The sequence below is a fragment of the Callithrix jacchus genome, chromosome 12 (assembly GCF_049354715.1).
Source record: "Callithrix jacchus isolate 240 chromosome 12, calJac240_pri, whole genome shotgun sequence".
NCBI classification, from domain to species: Eukaryota; Metazoa; Chordata; class Mammalia; order Primates; family Cebidae; genus Callithrix; species Callithrix jacchus.
The window spans coordinates 94921470-94943918 of NC_133513.1; the positions used below are offsets into that span (position 1 = coordinate 94921470).

Consider the following 22449-nt stretch of genomic DNA (forward strand, 5'->3'; position numbering starts at 1 on the left):
AGAGAAAAAGAGACATCAACAATCTATTCAAACCATCATTAATAAAGCTAAATAAAAACAGACTAGCTCTAAAAAAATCCAGAGTTTGAGTAAGTCACAGCCACCAAGGTCTTTTAAAAAGCAGATAAGGTAGGTATATTTGAGGAAAGCACTCACCTTCCCAAGCACGTGTATGCTTATCTGCTCATGGAAGGTTTTTAAATATCTACTTCTTTTTCCCACTTCTTATATAGCAATTAAGCTCAGAAATTTGACTATAAAACTGACATTTTGGTGTTTCAAATCTACTCCCACATGGTGATTTCCCCATCAAATCTGTTCAATTTACAGGTGAAAATGAGGGTCCCCCTTCCACTCTCAGCTGCTAGCTTCTATTATCACCAGGCTTTAGACATGTATGCATTTCAGACATCAATGCTAAGAGGAACATGTATCCATTCTAACTGGTCACCAGATGTGGCAGCTATTATAGCTGGACTGCAGGTCTAGGTGAGGAGAGCTCACAAAGAGAAAAAAAGCCCTTAACTGTTCTAACTCTTCAAACAAAGTGTAGCTTGCACTGACCTCTCTTGACAGTGACAACATTTACTGAAATCTCTTTCTACTTAGCAATCCTTAGTGAGGGGAGAGATTGCAAAAACCCAAGCAACCTCAGTAAAGAGGTTTGCTGCCAAGTCCCTAGGTTAACTAACAGTGCAGCTTCAGACATTTTTGCAAACAAATTTTAAGCATAAAAGAAGTTATCAATTACCTTATACTCATTCACCTAGCACATTCTGTCCATGAAATGAATCCTGCTTCTCTGCCGATCTCAGATAATGCTCCTGTACTCACCTCCCCTACTTGATGGGATACTATAAAGGGATTCAGCAGCTGCGGGCAATCTGTGGTCCTTCCATCTTCTCCCCCTCAAACTCCCACCTTCCATAGACCCAAGAAAAGGCTTGACCTCTCTTTTTTTAGGACCATATCTGCTTCTTTGCCAGCAAAGAAGTTCATTCTCCCATGCTGTCTGAGTTTTGTGTGAAGTTTACTACTCTTAAAGAAGAGATGTGAGCTTTGATTTGGAACAGCAGGGAATGATGAGTAGGAGTGAGACTCTCCAGACTCTTACTGCCTGCCACACAACACCCCTCACTCTCAATCCTTTAAAAGCACAGGTACAGTAAAGAAACAGCAGGCAAAGAAAGTACAAGAGGCTGGCTTCACCCACATTCTGTTTCTAAAGCCTAAATCTTCCCCTCAAATAGCAAAAAAGCCTTGCCAGGGATGAAAGAATAGGCATCTTCATTTATGAACTCTTTACTCCTGGCCCCAACTTGAGTTCTCTGGGGTTTCATAATGAAAAGGCAAATGATAGGCAGCTGGCCCTTTTAATGGTGTGTGTTAAGTGATCAAGTGTTCTGTTGGACTGGGGGCAAAAAAAAAAAAAAAGGATCCCACTCAGGATCACACAACCTGCTTAGTTCCTACCAGGAGCACAGGAATAAGGAGGCTAGCTAAAATCCACATAAAAATGACTAACCCAAACTTCCCTCCTTAATGAAGATCACCTTGCTGAGCTATGTTGGAGCTGCCCACCCCACCACCTAATCCCCAGAGCTTAGATAAGCCCTGTTAATGATATACTACCTGACAATCGGACTCTATAAACTCAAAGAAACGAGAGAAAGGGATGGGTAGCACACATGGAGCTCTGCAAAATGTAATGGCTAGAGACAAAGCAGCTTTTGCACACATCCAATCAACAAGGGCCTTTGTCCCTAGCAAAACACACCACGAAGATGCAGCCTCAGCAGTGGCAATGTGGTAATTAAGGGGCAGGAAACCTGGAGGAAAAAATGTCTGAGCAATGATTTATTGCTCCTCTGCTGGACTACAGCGAGTCTTGATCTCTGGGATTCAGAGTCCAGGATGACAAAGTGATAAATATTAGAGGAGTAAAAGAGCAATTCTGGCACAGGCCAAGAGGCAACCTGTGTCCCAACTGCCACAGGCATTAGCGGAGCCACAGTATTGAGAGGGAGAATACAGTACTACAAACTCTGAGAGTCAGTGTTAGAGCAGCTTGCGTTCTACCCCTGAAAATGCAGGTCAGATATCCAACTCCCCAAAGAACCCAGGTCTTCTCACCAGGAAGAATTCTCTATAAGGAATTCAACAGGCAACTAAAATGATGCCTCTGACATCACAGATGGCAATTCTTCAAGACAGAATGTTCCAAATATCCCATGAAATAGCACTTTTCTCCATCATCATCTCCCTGACTTCACACTCATTATATCAACTGTTCAGTGTCCTATACACCACTACACACTGATTCTAGCCTCTGATCTGATATGATGGGATTTCTAAGTCTGTGAGGCTTTGACATAGCTGATTATAGATTTTTAGAGCTAGAAAATACCTTAGGTCATTTAATCCAATTTCCTTATTTTTTGATAAGAAAACTCCATCCCCCATTCCACGCTCACCCCAAAATAGCTGGTGACTGAGCTGGGACTAGAACTTAGTCTCCTGTTTAGTGTTCTTTCTACTATGCCATTAAGAAGATTAAATAAGGTAAGATCAGCTGAATGTTAAAGGGGGGATATAGCTTACTATGAATGGTGTGCTTAGGCCTGCTCACTATACTGTTACCAGCACTTCTCTAGACTCTGGTTTATAACTTTCTCTACCTGCTAGCTGCTCTACGTTATTTTCATGTATTTGGTCCCCCTTTTCCCTTGTTCCTCAGCTACTCGTTAAAGTACAAGTGTTTAATACCTCATTATTGCCTTCCTGCCACTCAGTGGCAACACAAAAAGACTCCCAGAAGCTTTGCTCAGCCTCAGCAGGCTTCTCCGCCAGCTCCTGGGCCTGTTCTCTGCTGTCACCTCTCTTCCCCTTGTGGCTGCTTTCTCTCTCCTATCTTTTTTTTTTTAAGCACACAACTATCAACTAAAACTGTTCCTAATTCCCTCAGTCAGTGTTGCCTTCTTCAAAATTAGGTACTGCAAATGGAATATGATTAGATATGGACATTAAAAGGAGCCAAGATCTCCTTTCTTTACTCAAAATCAGAACCAAAACAAAAAAAATGGTTATAAACAATTAAGAACCAGGTTTATTTATAAACTATTATAGTACAGACTAAGTTTTGGACAGGGCTTAGGCCAAAAAAGACAGAGGTTTAGGCCAAAGAAGAGAATGCCCTTGTGTCAAGGGCAGTTTCAAGGACAGCTGAGAACTGGCACTTAGGATCTCAGTGCCAACACAGAGCTCATGCTGGCAGGCTCCTGACTCACCCCCTCCACATACACACACATTTTTAGAAAACTGCCCTTGATCCACTTGTCCACTTGATGCCATCTGGGCACATGACCAGCCAAATTGTTCTAAGGACACTCACAGAAGTAGCCACACATACAGGGAAGAGTTAAGATAACTATAAAATAAGTGGCTGATTGTACAAACATAGTATTATTAATTAGTCATATGTCTGTAAGATATATTATGAAGATATGAGGGGTAGTATGTACCTTTTAATTTAATCCTTTGCTTTATCATGTTTCTCATTGTTAAATAATAATTTTTTAAATGAAGTAGGGGGTAAAGGGCTAACACAGGATTATTCTTCACCAAAGGCCTGACTCCTGGTCTGAGAGATTTCCAAAGAAGCATGACCTTATGGTATAGAAACTTAATACTGTGTAAACAGTTTTGCCCATTACACCTCCTCTAAAGAGAATGGCATGGCTTGTTGCAGAGAATATCCTTTTGAATAAGGGCAAGCTTGGTAGTTGAGACCTTCCAAACGTTAAGAGATAATGCCTATGGGCCCACACTCCACAACCCTGGGAATGGGATGTCCCAAAATACCAATGCCAAGAAACATTTCACAGAGGAATGCATCATTTCCTCCAGAAGAGTCACGACAACTACAAGTTAATTATTGTGCCCAGAAGCTCACACAGAGCATTTCAAACCTTCCTTTTTTCTAATACCCTCTATCCGATACCTTAAAAAGAGACCCTTAACTACAGAAATCACCTCCCTCAAACTGCATTTACCCCTTCTCAAAGTGAGAAACACCATGGTCATAAATGACAGGAAAGGTAACACTTACTAGGTGCTTTCTAGGTGCCAGATATTATGTAAAGCACTTAAAGTATATTATTCTCAGCCGGGTGCAGTGGCTCACGCCTGTAATTCCAGCATTTTGGGAGGCCAAGGTGGGTGGATCACGAGGTCAAGAGATCGAGACCATCCTGGCCAATATGGTGAAACTCCGTCTCCACTAAAAAAATACAAAAATTAACTAGGTGTGGTGGTGCATGCCTATAGTCCCAGCTACTTGGGAGGCTGAGGCAGGAGAACTGCTTGAACCTGGGAGGCAGAGGTTGCAGTGAGCCAAGATCGCGCCACTGCACGATCTGATGAAATTGTTCATCAGATATCTGTAAAACTGTTCACATTTTACAGATGAGCAAATCAAAATTCAGAAAGGCTAAATAAATTACCCAGAGCCAATATGCTGGTTGAAGCTAAACTATATTTAGGATAATATGCTGGGGAGAAGAAAGTCTATTAACTCCCACTGCTGAAGTCTATGAAACTGTACTGGATCCACCCAAACTTCAATTTAAAAAACATTTGTTGGGGATATGGGAGCTGTCTAGGCAAATATCTATATTTGCCACCAAAAACCATACTTTGAACACAACTCCACTGATTAGCCCCTCACATATCAAAGTGACAGGAAAAATCCCGTAAGCTCAGAGTACATCTCTTTTTTCTTTTTTCCTTTTTTTTTTTTTTTTTTTTTAAATGACAGTTTCACTCTGTCACCCAGACTGGAGTACAATGGTGTGATCTTGGCTCACCGCAACCTCCTCCTGCTGGGTTCAAGAGATTCTCCTGCCTTAGACTCCCAAGTAGCTGGGATTACAAGCACCCACCACCATGCCTGGCTTATTTTTGCATTTTTAATAGAGACAGCAGTTCCCCATATTGGTCAGGCTGGTCTCGAACTCCTAACCTCAAGTGATCCACCCACCTCAGCCTCCCAAAGTCCTAGGATTACAGGCATGAGCCACCATGCCTGGCCAGCTCAGAGTACATCTCTCTAAATGTCTCAGGACTTCACTCTATTGGCCTAAGATAATTAAACCCACACAATCTCAAAAAGAGAAGAGATTGCAGAAACTCAAACAAGTATTGTACATCCATGTTTAAGCAGCATCATTCACAACAGCCAAAAGGTGGAAGCAACCCAAATGTCCATCAACAGATGAATGAATAAACAAAATATGGAATATACACATATGGCAGAATATTATTCAGCCTAAAAGAAAATTCTCACATGTGCTACAACATAAGTGAACCTTGAAGATATTATTCTAAAGTGAAATAAACTGGTTACAAAAGGATGAATATTGTTTAATTACATTTAAATGAAATACTCAGAATAATCAAATTCACAGAGTCAGTGGTTACCAGGGACCAGCATGAGGGGGAATTAAGAGTTATTGTCGGCCAGACGCAGTGACTCACACCTGTAATCCCAGCACTTTAGAGGCCAAGGCAGGCAGATTACCTGAGGTCTGGAATTCAAAACCAGCCTGCAACATGGTGAAACCCTGTCTCTACCAAAAAAATAGATAAATAAAAAATAAGGTGGGCATGGTGGTGAACGCCTGTAGTCCCAGCTACTCAGGAGGCGGAGGCAAGACAATCACTTGAATCCAGGAGGCGGAAGTTGCAGCGAATCGAGACCACACCACTGTACTCCAGCCTGGGCAACAGAGCAAGACTCAGTCTCACAAAAAAGAAAAAAAAGGAGATATTGTTTAATGAGTATTGAGTTTCAGTTTGGCAAGATAAAAAAACTACTGGAAATAAAAGGTAATGATGGTTGCACAATGTGAATATACTTAATGCCACTGAGCTGTATGCTTAAACATAGTTACAATGATAAGTTCTAAGTTTATTTTACCCCAATTAAAAAGAAAAACAAGAGGTCAATGTTTGTCTTTCCACAGACACTCCCAAGAGCCTCACAAACACTCCAGTCCCACTTTCTGTCACCTTCGCATAACTGACTGGCTGACATTCATGTCAAAGTATGCCAAACTGAGCACAGGGACAAACATACAAAGATGCTTCCTCACTGACAGGAAAAAAGAAAGAAGCCAAAAATAATTAACAGAGAGCACATGGACTTGAGCAGGAATGCAAATTAAAATTGAACCCTGGGCAGCCTTCAAGGCAACACTGTGGTAATCTTCAAAATAATCACCAAATCCCTTCAGCACCTCTTGAGAAAAATTTAAAAAAGAAAAAAGAATACAAAATAATCACCAAAGCTCAAAATCCAAACTAACAGTGCACTAAGTACCAACACTATCCTACGAAATCCTCAGGGACCCCTGGTTTGACCCCAATCCTTACTATTTCATCTATTATACTAAATAAGGCACCCGGTACCTGGCTCCAAGTACTGTTACTTTGCACTAATTGAAGAACTGAGAAATTACTGCAGTAAAATATCTGAGGTATTACATTACACATTAAATATGTTTAAGTTGTAGGGAAGTGAATACTCAGTATACACTCATTTCTTCATTGGAAAGTCTTATATAGTAGGCCCCTTGAAAAATTAGTTTCTGGGCTTTTTTTTTTTCTTTTTTTTGAGACGGAGTTTCGCTCTTGTTACCCAGGCTGGAGTGCAATGGCATGATCTCGGCTCACCACAACCTCCGCCTCCTGGTTTCAGGCAATTCTCCTGCCTCAGCCTCCTGAGTAGCTGGGATTACAGGCATGCACCACCATGCCCAGCTAATTTTTTGTATTTTTAGTAGAGACGGGGTTTCACCATGTTGACCAGGATGGTCTTGATCTCTTGACCTCATGATCCACCCACCTCGGACTCCCAAAGTGCTGGGATTACAGGCATGAGCCACCATGCCCGGCCCAGTTTCTGGGCTTTTTCAGAAACTTCAAATTGACTACAAATGCTGCCTCTTTTGACTCTGTACTAGAGGCAACTATCAGTCTCACACTCAGCTTTGGCCCATGTTCCCTTCCTTGGGGAGTCTTGTGCATCATATTTGGTGAAACAGAATGATAACAGTGTGTAGAGTTCTGACATTTCTGCAGCATGCAGATGCAGGTGGAATATAGAAGAATGTACAGGTTCTAGGAAGCTGAGCCAGGACTAGGTACTCTAATGGTTCCCTAAGTCCCACGTAAATTCCCAGAGGCAGAGGCAGCCAATCTAATTTTTTTTTTTAGGACAGAGTATCACTCTGTCACCCAGGCTGGAGTGCAATGGCGAGATCCGAACTCACTACAACCTCCACCTCCTGGGTTCAAGAAATTCTCGTGCCTCAGTCTCCCAAGTAGCTGGGATTACAAGCGCGCACCACCACCCCTGGCTAATTTTTGTATTTTTAGTAGAGATGGGGTTTTACCAGACTGGTCTTGAACTCCTGACCTCAGGTGATCCACCCGCCTTGGCCTCCCAAAGTGCTGGATCACAGGTGTGAGCCACTGCACCCCGCCCACCCTAATTTTCAAATGGAAGAGTTGAATACCATCCGAGAATCCTGCCATCTTATGCAGTGACCCTAACACACACCCAACAACGAACCTTTTTTGCAGAGCTGTTCCTAGCATTAACGTACCATACACAATGAGGACTTTCCCAGACTTTTTTCTATCCTGCTTTGAAATCAGGAGAAGGGGAAAAAGGTAGCAGCAAATTGTGTTGCCATGTAGGATTAGAATGAATAATGGATATGGGAACTTCTCCAGGACTAAACCTGTCCCCCACATTAAGGTAAACCAGGTGCAGAGAGGAACAAGCCAACCACGGGAAGACACAATTAAGTGGCAGCTCAGGCGCCTGCCTCAGAGAAGCTGAGGAGAGGCTTAATTACAAAACCAAGTGAATGACATTTAAATAAGATTAAGAACAGGAAGGAGACAGAGAGCTTCCAGGAGAGCACAAATGAATGTCTCCCAAGAATCAGGTCAGAGAAAGCTATCTGAGCAGCTTTTACATGCTACAAAGAGAAAGAAAGCAAAGATAACACTCAGCCAGACTCAATTTTGTGGCCTGGCATGGAGCTAGGATTAGGTGCCACAGAACCTAAGTCAAAACCTGTTCATTAGAAGAGACGGAAAATTTCAGTGACTGATAAAAGAATAATATTACCATCTCAGTTGCTTAGGAGAGAAGTAAGAAACTCAAAGGACAGGATGAAAATAGCACTAGTGTAACAAGCTAATGCCACCAAAACCCTGGAGGCACTATAAACTCTAGCCAATATGAGCATCTCTGGACAAAATCACCAATTACCGAGGGACATTGCCAGCAATCAGAAGGCTCACTGTCAATCAGTAAAGTGGTGCAGAAGAGAATCTGAAGCCAACACCTGCCAGCAGAATAATATAAAAATACTCAGCCAGGTGCAGTGGCTCACGCCTATAATCCCAGCACTTGCGAGGTAGGTGGATCACAAGGTCAGGAGTTTGAGATTAGTCTGGCCAACAAGGTGAAACCCTGTCTCTACTAAAAATACAAAAATTAGCAAGGTGTGGAGCTGTGCCCCTGTAATCCCACCTACTCGGAATGCCGAGGCAGGAGAACTGCCTGAACCCGGGAGGGGGAGGTTGCAGTGAGCCAGGATTGTGCTATGGCACTCCAGGCTGCGCTACAGAGTAAGACTCTGTCTCGGAGGGTAAAAAAATAGGTGGCTTTTCAGAATATAGGCATCTGTCTGGCTACAAGTCTAACCACTTCACTGACACAGAAGCCAAAGAATCAAATAAGAAAATGAAATGGCTCTGGCTGTATGCTCTCAGCCTCTCCAGGTAAACAGAGTACACAAGTCAGTATGTCAACAGCCTGCACTGACTAAAGGTTCCACATTCCTCTAAGTAAGGCAGAAAATAGAACAAATCCTTTCTTTAAATGCAAGTCTGCTTCCATCCTTACCATTTTCCTTGCAGTCAATGTGTATCTGTTAAATAAATAAATAAGGTTCTCAACCATCTTCCATTCCCCATTTTCTTGCAGACAATGCACACCTCACAATTACCACCTACCGTCTTCTTTTTCATGAAAATTAGTTTCTACATGAAAGTTTCCAGATCCTAGACTTTGGGAAATGTTGGGTCCCTGTGCAGCTGCCTCTAACCAATCATGCTTAGGAGCCACTGCCTTCTTCTAGGGCCCAAACCACCTGCTCCTTTCCCCGCAATATTTCCCAAATGAGTGAGAGCCAAAATCACCCTTAAAGAAATGTAAAAGTCACTGGGCACGGTGGCTCACGCCTGTAATCCCAGCATTTTGGGAGGCCGAGGCGGGTGGATCATGAGGTAAAGAGGTCGAGATCATCCTGGTCAACATGGTGAAACCCCGTCTCTACTAAAAATACAAAAAAATTAGCTGGGCCTGGTGGCGCGTGCCTGTAATCCCGGCTACTCGGGAGGCTGAGGCGGGAGAATTGCCGGAACCCAGGAGGCAGAGGTTGCGGTGAGCCGAGATCGCACCGTTGCACTCCAGCCTGGGTAACAAGAGCGAAACTCCGTCTCAAAAAAAATAAATAAATAAAATAAAAAAATAAAAATAAGAAATGTAAAAGTCAATGAAACCATGTGTCAGTGGAGCCTTCTGACACAGAACCAAGAACTCTGCTTTTTGCCAAAATGAGATAGGACCAGTAACTGACTTGTCTTGCTCCTTTGGGACCCAGAGAAGGATAATATCTTATGAAACTACATGATATATCCCTTTGAAACTAATATAGGCAGAGTAACAAAAGCACAGCTAATCCTTACCCTGTCCCTTTTACTTGACAAAATGCTCATGGGCCTATGAGAGTTGACATGTTTCTGGATAGCAAGTGACTACATGCACAGAGAAAAGAACAAAGCGATTTCTTGCTCTTTTGGGGGCTTTTACGTGGGAATCTTTTTCTCCCTCTTACAGGCTAAACCTGGTAGAGATTCCTATCTTTTGCTTCTGCCAAGTTTCTGAGGGGATGAGAGAAAGATTCAAAATAGTGTAAATTTTGGAGTCAGCCAAATGTAGTGATTTGAAAGGGAAAAAAGCTCCCTGGCATTCTTTTTTAGTCCTTGGGCTTTCTATACTTCTGTAGAGAATATTTCGTAACTACATTACAGAACCAGAAAGATACCTTCAAATGCCCCTGAATTAGAACATTCTAACATTGAGAGGAATTGATTACCCATAAAGGAAAAAAACGCTCTCTATTTTTGCATATGGAAGCTAGAGCAATCTTAATTAGGCACATCAGCCTAGAATATATCTTGTGACATATTTGCCTAAATCAGAGAAAATTTAGAGAAACGAGGAAGAGCAATTTTAAAAACAAGATAGAAATAGCAGCTGCCAAATTTCCCCTTCCCATCTACTCTAGTTTTTACTGCTATGTTCTTTACCGCCTGGATACTCTCTTCAAAACTAAAAGCAGCAATATTGTAGAGTTATATAAGATATCATCACTGGAGGAAGCTGGGTGAAGGGTACATGAAACTCTACATACTATTTTTGCAACTTCCTGTAAGTCTATAATTACATCAAAATTAAAAGTTTAAAAAAGAAACTAAACTAAAAGAAGCACACAATGAAAAGTTCAAAGGATAGTTTCTCAAAATCAAGAGGGACTGCTGAACTATCAAAGCTCCATCTACACAAGAACTGCCAGATAAATCTATGGCTCAAGTCAGCCTTTCTATTGAAATATTTCAGTCCTGTATGGCAACACTTAAAGTAAAACAAACTTCCAACGAAAGGCTCTCAACTGCCAATCTTCAGATGTGCTTAACCAAGAAGTCATAGGCTTCTTCCAGTGATGGGGGAGCCAGCTGGATCCAGAACACTGTGAGACTCCCTGGGTTTTCCATTTTTCCCAGTAGATATCTAAAAGGTCAGGCCATGTACAATTTCTCTCTTTTTCACAAAGCTGTGAATGCTTTAGATGTTACTTAGCACAGTGAAGCTGAACAGATTGTTCTGGGGGCTTAGGGGGCCTTTCTTCCTGCAGGGAGGCAAATGTTGCTTAGTGATCTGTGTCTGAGCATAGGAGTCAGGAACTCTAAGTTCTAATCATGACTGTTTAGTGTCTGGTTCCATGATCCTTAGCAAGTCAGTTAACCCTTCTATATCTCTACTCCCTTCCCCAACGAATAGAGATAAAAACAATGACTTATCACCCAGGATGTGGCAGAGTAAAAGGGCAACAACTGTGATCCATAGATAAATGTTGAATATAAAATGCCAGTATAAATCTGCCTTTAAATCAACCCATGTTTTCAGACAGTGGAAAGTCACACTATTTAAATGCTGGCTGCCTCTCCAATGCCCCTTTTTCCTGTAGTAGAAATAAAATAAGCTGACTCCATGAAGCTCAAGTATTTCCCTCTCCAACAACTACATCTTCTCTCTAAACATCCTGCTCATTCTTTGGTTAATGGCTTAGAAACCATCAAAGTTTCCATTTTTATTTGATTAAAAGCAATCCATGCATCTGTGTGGGTAAGGAAGAATGAGAAAAAAACAAAAGAAATTACTAACTACTCTCCTTCACAAATCAAATCAACTAAGGTGAATGGCTGGCCCTATCAAAGATGATGATGTCAGCTCAACAGAAACATTAACAACATCCTACTGGGTTCTATTATTATTATTATCATCATCATCATCATTTGGGTCAAAGACAACATTGTGCTGCTTTTGGAGAATGTTGATCCATCATTAATGAAAATCCTACATATCCATTCATCTACTTATTTGTTCATCCAAATGTTTTCTGAGTTCCTCTTAAAAAGCCAAGTAGGCCAGGTGCTATGGCTCACGCCTATAATCACAACACTTTGGAAGGCCAAGGCAGATAGATCACTTGAGTCCAGGACTTCGAGACCAGCCTGGGCAACCAGCCTACACACACACACAAATAAGCCAGGCATGATGGTCCAGCTACTCAGGTGGCTGAGGTGGGAGGATCCATTGAGCCCAGGAGGTCGGGACTGCAATGAGCCATGATTGTGCCACTGCACTCCAGCCTGGGCAAGACCCTGTCTCCAAAAATAAATAACTAAATAGCCAAGTAGTCTGCTAGAAATCTAACAATGATTTAAAAACAGGCCCTGCCCTCCAGAAACTTTTTTGAGAGGAAAAATAGATATTTAAACAAGTCATTGTAAAAACATACGAAATTAGCTGGGCATGGTGGTTTGCACCTATGGTCGCAGTTGCTCGGGAACCTCAGTTGAAAGGATTGCTTGAGCCCAGGAGATGAAGGTTGCAATGAGCTGAGATTGTGGCACTGTACTCCAGCCTGGGCAACAGAATGAGACCCCGTCTCAAAAAGAAAAAAAAGGCAAACATAGCAAAACCATGCGATATACTGAAATAGGGGCCCAATATGCCATAGAAAACACTCAGAAAATAAGAATAGTGAACAAAATGGTCTATAGACTCAAGAAGTTCAAAGGAGATTGTTAATCTAAAGTTCCCAGTAGGAGCAGAGTGTGACCAGTAAATAAAGAAAAAATATTGGCCAAGCACAATGACTCAACACCTATAATCCCAGCACTTTGGGAGGCCAAGGTGAGCAGATCACTCGAGGTCAGAAGTTCCAGACCAGCCTGGCCAACGTGATAAAACTCCGTCTTTACAAAAAATACGTAAGTTAGCCAGGAGTAATGATGCAGCCCCTTTAAGACCCAGCTACTTGGGGCAGGGGCTGAGCGGGGAGGATTGTTGAACCACAGATGGTGCCACTGCTCTCCAGCCTAGGCAACAGAGTAAGACTAAAAGAAAAATAAAAAAACATTTACCTAGATACTAAGATATTCTGTGAGAACAGAATTAATTGGGAGGTTGTAGAACTTAAAATTAAGGCAAAGGTTTTTGACACAAGATCATGGAGGAGCTTCGGAGGGTCCAGAAACTCTGTGAAACTATATGCAAAATATGTGCACATGGACATTTTTCTAGATACGAAGATGACTGTAGCTTTCATTCTATTCTCAAAAGTAAAGAACGATTTCAGTATGATCTTATCCCAAAACCCGGTTTTCTACCTCTATCAGTGGAGAGTTTTAAGACCTAATCTTTTATTCACACTAGGAGTTCTAGGTCGCCTAGACATCAGAGAAGAGCTTTCGAACTTTCTATAACGTGGTAAAAAATAGTTATTGCTGAAAAGAGGGCAATGCAGAGCAATAGGAATTTTTCCTTTCCATATTGAAGTTAAAGTAGCCAAAATAAATTTCCCCACATACTCAGATACCATGGTGACAGGCATCATAGAAACAGACAGTGGCAGCAGGGAGTAGGTTGGGGCTCGTATTTCTAAAACCAACTAGGAAAAGCTTATCAGGCAAGATTGAACCCCGAACTAATACAACTGGCTCCTCCTTGTCCATAAGACCATATCTGGGAATTCATTATGGGAATCTGGGGACCTCTGGCTACCTCCCCAATAACAACAAAGAGCTAATATAGTCAAACAGCATAGAAATAAAAATCAGCTCTGAAGTACAGTGATACTAAATACCCACATTCCAAACTACAAAAGGCATCTGGACCCTAGATGATTGCTTCCTAGATATCCAAGGGCTTCTGTGTGCCCAATCTAATAACACATGCCTCACCGATCTTATAAATAAAATTTCATTACAGTGTGCAGCATATGTATGGCAAAGGATATATACACATAAGCATATTTGCCATGATGAGTTTCGCACAGCTCTCTCAAATCCATAAGTCTAGAAGGCAAAGCAAGAGTGAAAACACGGGCATTCCAACATATGAGACATAGTGCCTGCCAAGGAGTAGGTGGATCCACCATAGACACACTTATTTTCACAGAATGCAACATTATACATTATTACAGACTCAGGACTGCATGGGATACAATGCTCTGTTTTGCGGCTTTCCTAAACCCCTGCTGCTCTGCATCTCACTGTACACTCCATATAAGAACACATGGAGCCAGGGTTCCAGGAGGGCTCGCCCAGCCTATACAGGAAAAGGAGCTAATATTACATGGCAGAGAACTCTAGTACAAATGTCTGGATGCCTTTGTGACAAGCAACAGTCCATGCCTCTCTAAGGACACTCATATACACTTCCCCTCAACTCATCAAGGGCCTTAGGCTATAATGCAATTAGTTCTGAGAATAGGACATAATTATAAATAGAGCTGAAAGTTCTGAAAGATATAACATCAACTGACCAACACAGAATAAAGAATGGCCTTCTTTTTTACCATTTCCTAGTCAGAAGAGCAAAATGTGGAGTCAGAAAAGATAAATATAAAAGATATTTTTATCATTTGTAAATATTTTGGATGAAATTTTAAAAAAAGACATTTTTAAATCTCTTTAAAATATAATCGCTTGTTTAAGCAAAAATGAGTGCAATATATTCTGGAGTTTATGACATGTAAAAAGTAAAATGCATGACTATAATAACACAAAGAACAGTTCATACCGATAAAAGTGTTGATTCATCAAGAGATCAGAGGATACAAAATGGGGCTAGGAGGAGAATAACAGGAAGCCCTGAGCCTCAGGAGACAGACCAGAACCAACAGTATAAGGCAATATGGATAAGACAATGGAACAGGAAGAGGGTAACAGATCATGAGAATGAGAGAAAAGTCAGAGAGATCACAGAGGCCAGAGATAAACAAGCTAGGACAAAAAGAAAAGAGAATGAAAGAGAAAATAAAACCAGAAGGGAATCAGAAGAGGCATGTAGAGACAACTACTACCACCACCTTGTTTAGTAATACAGTGTGTAATTTCATTCACGTTATACACATAAACCATTTGAACTTATAAATCCTACAACTGTACCAACATCTGAAGATCTGCATTATTATTGTGTTTTCTCTTTAATCCTATGCTTTTAGAGCTTAATAAACATACAACTATCCATAAGCAACAATAGTCCTTTATATTAAAAGGAGGTATTGCTACCTAATTCTACGGTTGGTCATTTATGTCTTTTGATCTCTCTTTAACTCTCCTGACATTCTCTCAATCTCAAACTCTCACACAATCATACCCTCCTCTACTAAAATACCAAAATGCCACTATTGCCACTTAGTGTTATTCTCCTATTCCTCCTTTACCACCATAGGCAGTAACTGCAAAAACTTCCTAATCCATTAATTAAAGATCTCTATTTCCCATTATGGAGGACTAAATTCAGAAAGCCAAACTGGGTTGGGAGGAAATCATGTGTCACAACAAGTGAGATGAATTCCATGGAAGGGGGCTGGGTTACCGGCCTGTTTCTTATAAAGCCTCTGACACCAACACACCCTATTCTGCTAAAAATACAAAGCAGCTCTCCCCTGGGTGGACAACCTTTCATCACTGTAATCATCTGGAGAAGACTTTATTGTACCATCAGGTGTCAAAAGCCACAGGATCTAGCAGCAAACAACTGCCTCAGGGAACATGTCTCCTCTGCTTCCCTGAAACCTCCAATTTAGTCACACAAAAGAAAGGGGTGGCAAGCCAGCATTAATTGTACCCTTAGAGAAGAGCCACTTCACGCCTGCAGTGGTAGCAGTGACTTTATTGGGCTACCAAATGGATACAAAGACAAAAGTAAACACTGTAATTTGCTGTTTTGTCTCTGGCACAGGGGGAGTGGTACAAGTGACACTGTCTGTAAACAGTAATAATGCCAGACTGTAAGGTAACACAGAAAACGGGATTCCTGCATCTCTCCACCCCGTCCCCATCTCTCCATCCCTCCCTATGACACTCCTCCTAAGATTACTCCTCCTGAGGAAACACACAGAAGCCTCCCTATAGTCCATATGCTGCTACCAAATGGAACCGAGTGAGAATCCAAGTTTGTACGGACTCCTCCTACCTCATTCTTACTCAAAGGGAGATTTATTGGCGCACAAGAAATACTTAATTGTTTTTACCAGTTGACAAAAAACATAGGGAGAAGGAAGTATAGAATAGACATGTGACACATCCAGGTCTGGATTAGAAAAAAGCTAAAATGTCCAAAAAAAAAAAAAAAAGACAAAAAGAATAAATGAAAACAAAGGTATCCTAAACAAACCAAAAGGTTAAAAAAAAAAAATCCACCTTGAGCCCAGGCCTAGGGGCTCATAAAAGGCATAAAAAAAGAGGATGAACTCAAGAGAGAAAGTTACCTGACCAGAGTTCCCGCCAGGTGTAATGTAGGCGTACCCGACACTTCTTCTGGTAGCAAAGCAGTTTGTGTACTACCTGGATGCAGCGTCTGTAACAGGGTAAGCAAAAAATGAGACAAGCCTGAGAATATAGTGCAACTCACCACAGATCCCTTCTTAGTAAGCTAGCTTTGCTAAGGCCACTAAAGACACTGTATATTAATATGTACAAATGTAAAAAAAAAAAAAAATAGAACTGCTGGCTAGGCATAGTGGCTCACATCTGTAATCCCAGCACTTTAGGAGACCAAGGCAGGCAGATCATTTGAGGCCAGGAGTTCAAGACAAGCCTGGCCAACATGGCAAAACCTTGTTTCTACTAAAAGTACCAAAAAAAAAAAAAAAAAAAAAAAAGCCAGGGGTGCAGTGGCTCACGCCTATAATCCCAGCATTTTGGGAGGCCAAGGCAGGTGAATCACATGGTCAGGAGTTCAAGACCAGCTTGGCCAATATGGTGAAACCCCATCTCTACTAAAAATACAAAAATTAGCTGGGTGTGGTAGTGTGCACCTGTAGTCCTAGCTAATTAGGAGGCTGAGGCAGAAGAATTCCTCGATCCCAGGAGGTGGTGGTTGCAGTGAGCTGAGATCGCACCCCTGCACTCCAGCCTGGGCAACAGAGCAAGATTCCATCTAAAAAAACAAAATTAGCCAGGTGTGGTGGCGTATGCCTGTAGTCCCAGCTACTCAGAAGACTGAGTCAGGAGAATCGCTTGAACCTGGGAAGCAGAGGTTGCAGTGAACCAATATCGTGCCACTGTACTCTAGCCTGGGCAGCACAGCGAGATTGTCTCGGGAAAAAAAAAAAAAAAAAAAAAGAACTTCTGCCTTCAGTTCTTCTAGTAGATAAATCTCTCTCTCTCTTCTAGTAGACAAATATATATATATATATATCTCACATATACATATAAAATCACATACTGCCTGTGCTACCCATTCCCCTTATCAATGGGAAAAGGGTGCTATAACTACCAATGACATCTTTCCCTTGAGTACCTTTCCAGACAAAAAGAATGAATCAGTGGGTCACAAACTATTTCACTTAAAGTGGCATAGTGACATAGAATGCAAAAGCACAAAATTAAAGACCTTAAGTCTGTATACCTATCTGAATGTAGTTTTTATTTAAATTAATTTTTTAATTAAATATGTAATTTAAGATACCAGTATTACTTATAAATAAAATCTATTAAAAAATTAGCCGGGCATGGTGGCACACACCTGAAGTCCCAGCTATGCTGCAGGCATTCACCACCACATCCAGTTAATTTTTTTTTGTACTTTCAGTAGAGATGAGGTTTCATCTTTTTTTTTGTACTTTTAGTAGAGATGGGGTTTCACCATATTGGCCAGGCTGGTCTGGAACTCTTGGCTTCAAGTGATCCACCTGCCTCAGCCTCCCAAAGTTCTGGGATTACAGGCATGAGCCACCATGCTCAGCCAGAAGTTCTGTTTCTTTTATTTTCTTTCTTTTTTTTTTTTGGCTGCAAACTGTAAAATTTAAATTCGGTTTACATTAAAAGTTATATTAGAAATGCAGTTAGTTAGTTGTGCTAACTACCTTTCAAGTGCTCAATAGCTACATATGGCTATTGGCTACCATAGTGAATAGCAAAAAATACAGAACTTTCCTATCACAAAAGTTTCTACTGGACAGCATTGTCCTAGATCACTGGAATATTCAGCATTAAGCACATTTCAACAACATATATGTTTCTGAGAGTATTTCCAAATAAGCAGTTAGTAGATTGAGGTTAAGATAAATGATAGTTTTAAAAATTATAAACCTACCAAAAACATTTTTTTCATCTCTGATTGAGATAGGATTTTGAAAGGTTAAAAAGCTAGATGAAATTATAAAGGAAAATACTAACGAAATTTACTTCCTACAAATACAAATCTTTTGTTTAATTAAAAAAAAATTCGGCTGGGCAAGGTGGCTAACGCCTGTAATCCCAGCACTTTGGGAAGCCGAGGCGGGTGGATCACGAGGTCAGGAGTTCAAGACCAGCCTGATCAACATGGTGAAACCCAGTCTCTACTAAAAATACAAAAATTAGCTGGGTGTGGTGCCACACACCTGTAATCCCAGCTACTTGGGAGGCTGAGGCAGGAGAATTGCTTGAACCCAAAAGGCAGAGGTTTCGGTGAGCCAAGAGTGGGCCACTGCACTCCAGCCTGAGCAACAGAGCAAGACTCTGTCTCAAAAAAAAAAAAAAAAAAAGTCAATGATTAAAATTAAATGGCAAACAACATGGGAAATTACATCTGCAACATAAGACATAATAAAGTTACTGTATAGAAGTTTACACATATTGATGATAAAAACATGTCCTTGCTATAGTTTGAATGTTTGTCCTCTCTGAAACTCATGATGAAACATAATCCCAAACGTAATGTTATTAAAAGGCTAGGCCTTTAAGAGGTGACTGGGTCATGAGGGCTCTGCCCTCAGGAAAAGATTAATCTACTCATGGGTTAATGGATTAATGGGTTATCATGAGAGTGGGTTAGTTATCCTGAGGGTAAGTCCATTATATAAGCCAGTTTGGCTTTCTCTCCTGGGCCCCCTCACCATGCAATACCTTGCACCACCTCGGAACTCTACAGAGAGTCCCCATCAGCAAGAAGGTGCCTACCCAGATGTGGCCCCTAGAACGTGGACATCCTAGTCTTCACAACTGTGAGACTAAATACATTTCTTTTCTCAACAAATTTTCCAGTCGTAGGTATTCAGTTATAGCAACAGCAAACAGATTAAGACAACCTCTAATAACAAAGATAGGCAAAGGAAATAGTCAACAAATTCCTCTATCTCCCAAAAAAGGGAAACAGAGAAAGCCAACATTTTTCTATAATGTTCAACTTCATTTTAAAAAAGCATATTAAAACAAGATTATACTTTTGCATATCAAATTAACATAAATTTCATGCTTACAAAGAAACAGCATTCACAATAAAGGAAAACTGGAAACAACTGTGGAAAGAACAACTGATACCAGGAGAACAGCAAGTAAATCATTACACACATGTTCCAGATTGACATCTGCCCCCCCAAAATTCATATGGTGAATTATAAATACACGTCAAATCCTCTAGCTAGTATCTCTAGTTCTCACTTCATGGAGGGAGGTTAATAGTGGAGAAACTAGAACGCTCAAAGAATACTGGTGGAAATAAAAATAGTACAATCATTTTGGAAAAGTTTAGAGTTTCTCAAAATGTTAGACACAGAGCTACCACATAACCCAGCAATTCCAATACTCCTTATATACATACAGAAGAAAAACACAAACAGGCTGGGTCCAGTGGCTCACGTCTGTAATTCCAACATTTGGGAGGCCAAAGCAAGAGGATCATTTGAAGCCAGAAGTTCCAGACCAGTCTGGGCAACAAAGTGGAACCCCATGTCTACAAAAATTTAAAAATTAAAAAAACAGCTGGGTGCAGTGGCATGCACCTATAGTCCCAGCTACTCAGAAGGCTGAAACATGAGGATAGCTTGAATTCCAGAGTTTGAAGCTACAGTGAGCTATGATTGCACCACTACACCCCAGCCCAGGTAACAAGAGCAAGACCCTGTCTGTAAAAAAATAAAAATGAAACAAAAATATATGTCCACATGAAAACTGGTATACAAGCAGTCATGGTATCATTCATAATAGCCAAAAAGTCTAAACAACCCAAATGAATAAATAAATGAATGAATAAATACAATGATGTGGTATTCTATACAACGAAATATTAGCCATAAAAAGGAATGGCTTTTTGTGTACTGATACAAGCTACAACATGGATGAACATGGAAAATATTATGCTAAATTAAAGTCAGAAGGAAAAACCACATATTCTGTTATTTCATTTATATAAAATGTCCAGAATAGGCAAATACTTAAGAGACAAAAAGTAGATTAGTGGTTATCTAGGCCTGAGGGAGAGGACAGAGGAAGAAATTCTGAAGAGGAAGGGAGAGGACAGAAGAAGTAACTACTAATGGGTACAGGATTTATTTATGTAGGGTCAACTGAAAATGGTCTAAAATTAGTGTGTGGTAATAGCTGCACAAAACACTAAATTACATACTTTAAATCTGCTAAAAAAAAAACTTCTATGGCCTACGTTTTCTAAATATTTGTTAAGACATAGTTACAGCTCTCATGGCAATGTTCATCATATTCTGTAACTAGGTATGCTTGGATTCTTGATTAAGCCATTAAAAGTCCACTTTAACAGTCAGCCTGTGTTAGGTGGATAAATTGATACTCTTCATTTGAGAGGATTAGTTTTTATATTTCCTATTTTCAACTTAAATTCACAAATTCAACAATTTGACATTCAATTAACTATAATCTCAGCCCCTAGAATCCCTAGAGTACGGAGGTTTCTAAATGGCCTAAAATGTAATATCTTAACTGGAAAGCCAGGTCCTTTTTTTCTTTTTATTTATTTATTTATTTATTTTTGCCCCTCATTTTAGTGAAAAAAGACTGTCTTGAGGAAACAGCTCCAGTCTTTTTTTTTTTTTAGGTGAGAAGGAGAGGAAGAAAGAGGAAGAAAAAGAGGGAGAGAGAACAGGAATATTGCTTTATTCTAAAAATGGGTATAAATAATCCAGGTCTTTTTTTTTTTTTTTTTTTTTTTTGAGACAGAGTCTTGTTTCATCGCCAGGCACCAGGCTGGAGTGCAGTGGTGAGATCTTGGCTCACTGCAACCTCTGCTCCCGGGTTCAAGCAATTCTCCTGCCTCAGCCTCCTGAGTAGCTGGGACTACAGGCACATGCCACCACACCCAGCTAATTTTTGTATTTTCAGTAGAGATGGGGTTTCACCATGTTGGCCAGGATGGTCTCAATCTCTTGACCTCGTGATCCACCCACCTCGGCCTCCCAAAGCGCTGGGATTACAGGCGTGAGACACCGCGCCCGGTTCTAAGTCTCACTTTGTGGTATCCTCGCTGCTCTAAAAGTACTTGAGTTAGGATTTTTTTAGTTAAGGGAGGGTTTGGTCAGCCACAGGCCCAGGGCTTGGACTGTACCTCTCTGGAACTTCAGGCTCATCACACAAACCAAAAGGTTCAGAAGAAAATGCCAGACCTACCTTTTTCATTCATTCATTCATTCAACAAATCTTGAATGTATACCAACTAAATGCTAGTGCTTAAGTCTTATTATAACTAAGTTATAAAGTTCCTAGAACACTGAACCTAAGTAAATTGCTACTTTCAGGTAAACGAAACTGGCTCTTCCTTTTGTTTTGGGGAGTTTTTTGTTTTCGTTTTTGAGACAGAGTCTCACTCTGTTGTCCAGGCTGGAGTTGCAGTGGCATGATCTCAGCTCACTGCAACCTCTGTCTCCCAGGTTCAAGTGATTCCCATGCCTCAGCCTCCCAAGTCGCTGGGATTACAGATGCCTGCCACCATGCCCAGCTAATTTTTGTATTTTTAGTAGAGATGGGGTTTTACCATGTTGGCCAGGCTGGTCTCAAACTCCTGACCTTCTTCGCCTGCCTCAGCCTCCCAAAGTACTGGGATTACAGGCATAAGCCACTGTACCCAGCCTGAGACTCTTTCAAGTTCTATGGCTATAACCTGAGAAAAAGAATGTCCTAAGACCCTACTGACTTTAGCAGACATCACATTAATCTGTGGGGTATCAATTTGACAGTTCATGGAACCAAGCTAAAATAGGGGTAGCTACTACTATAAAGACACATGCACATGTATGTTTACTGCAGCACTATTTACAATAGTAAAGAAATGGAACCAACCCAAATGCCCATCAATGATAGACAGGATAAAGAAAATGTGGTACATAAATACCACGGACTACTATGCAGCCAGGAAAAGGAATTAGATCACGTCCTTTGCAGTGACATGGATGTAGCTGGAAGCCATCAACCTCAGCAAACTAACACAAGAACAGAAAACCAAACACTGCATGTTCTCACTCATAAGTGGGAGTTGAACATTGAGAACACATGGACACAGAGAGGGGAGCAACACACGTCAGGGCCTGTTGCAGGGTTGGGGGGGTAGGGAAGGGAACTTAGAGGATGGGTCAATAGGTGCAGCAAACTACCATGGCACATGTATACCTATGTAACAAACCTACACATTCCGCACATGTATTTCATTGTTTTGTTTTGTTTTGTTTTGAGAAGAAATAACTACAAAAAAAGAAAAAGGAAAAAAAAAGAGGTAGCTAA

General features: G+C 40.9%; 1 protein-coding gene across 10 annotated transcripts in view; it reads right to left on the reverse strand.

Annotated features, from left to right (window-relative positions):
* ARMH3 (armadillo like helical domain containing 3) overlaps positions 1-22449 on the reverse strand; it is a 219724-nt gene that overhangs the window by 120085 nt on the left and 77190 nt on the right. For all 10 annotated transcript variants that reach the window (XR_004732135.3, XM_078346355.1, XM_035268873.3 and 7 more), the window contains one exon: positions 16209-16297. Coding sequence is in view for 9 of the 10 variants with exons in the window: in XM_078346355.1 (XP_078202481.1) it covers positions 16209-16297 (89 nt within the window). In the remaining variant the exon portion in view is untranslated. The remainder of the gene's footprint in view (positions 1-16208; positions 16298-22449) is intronic.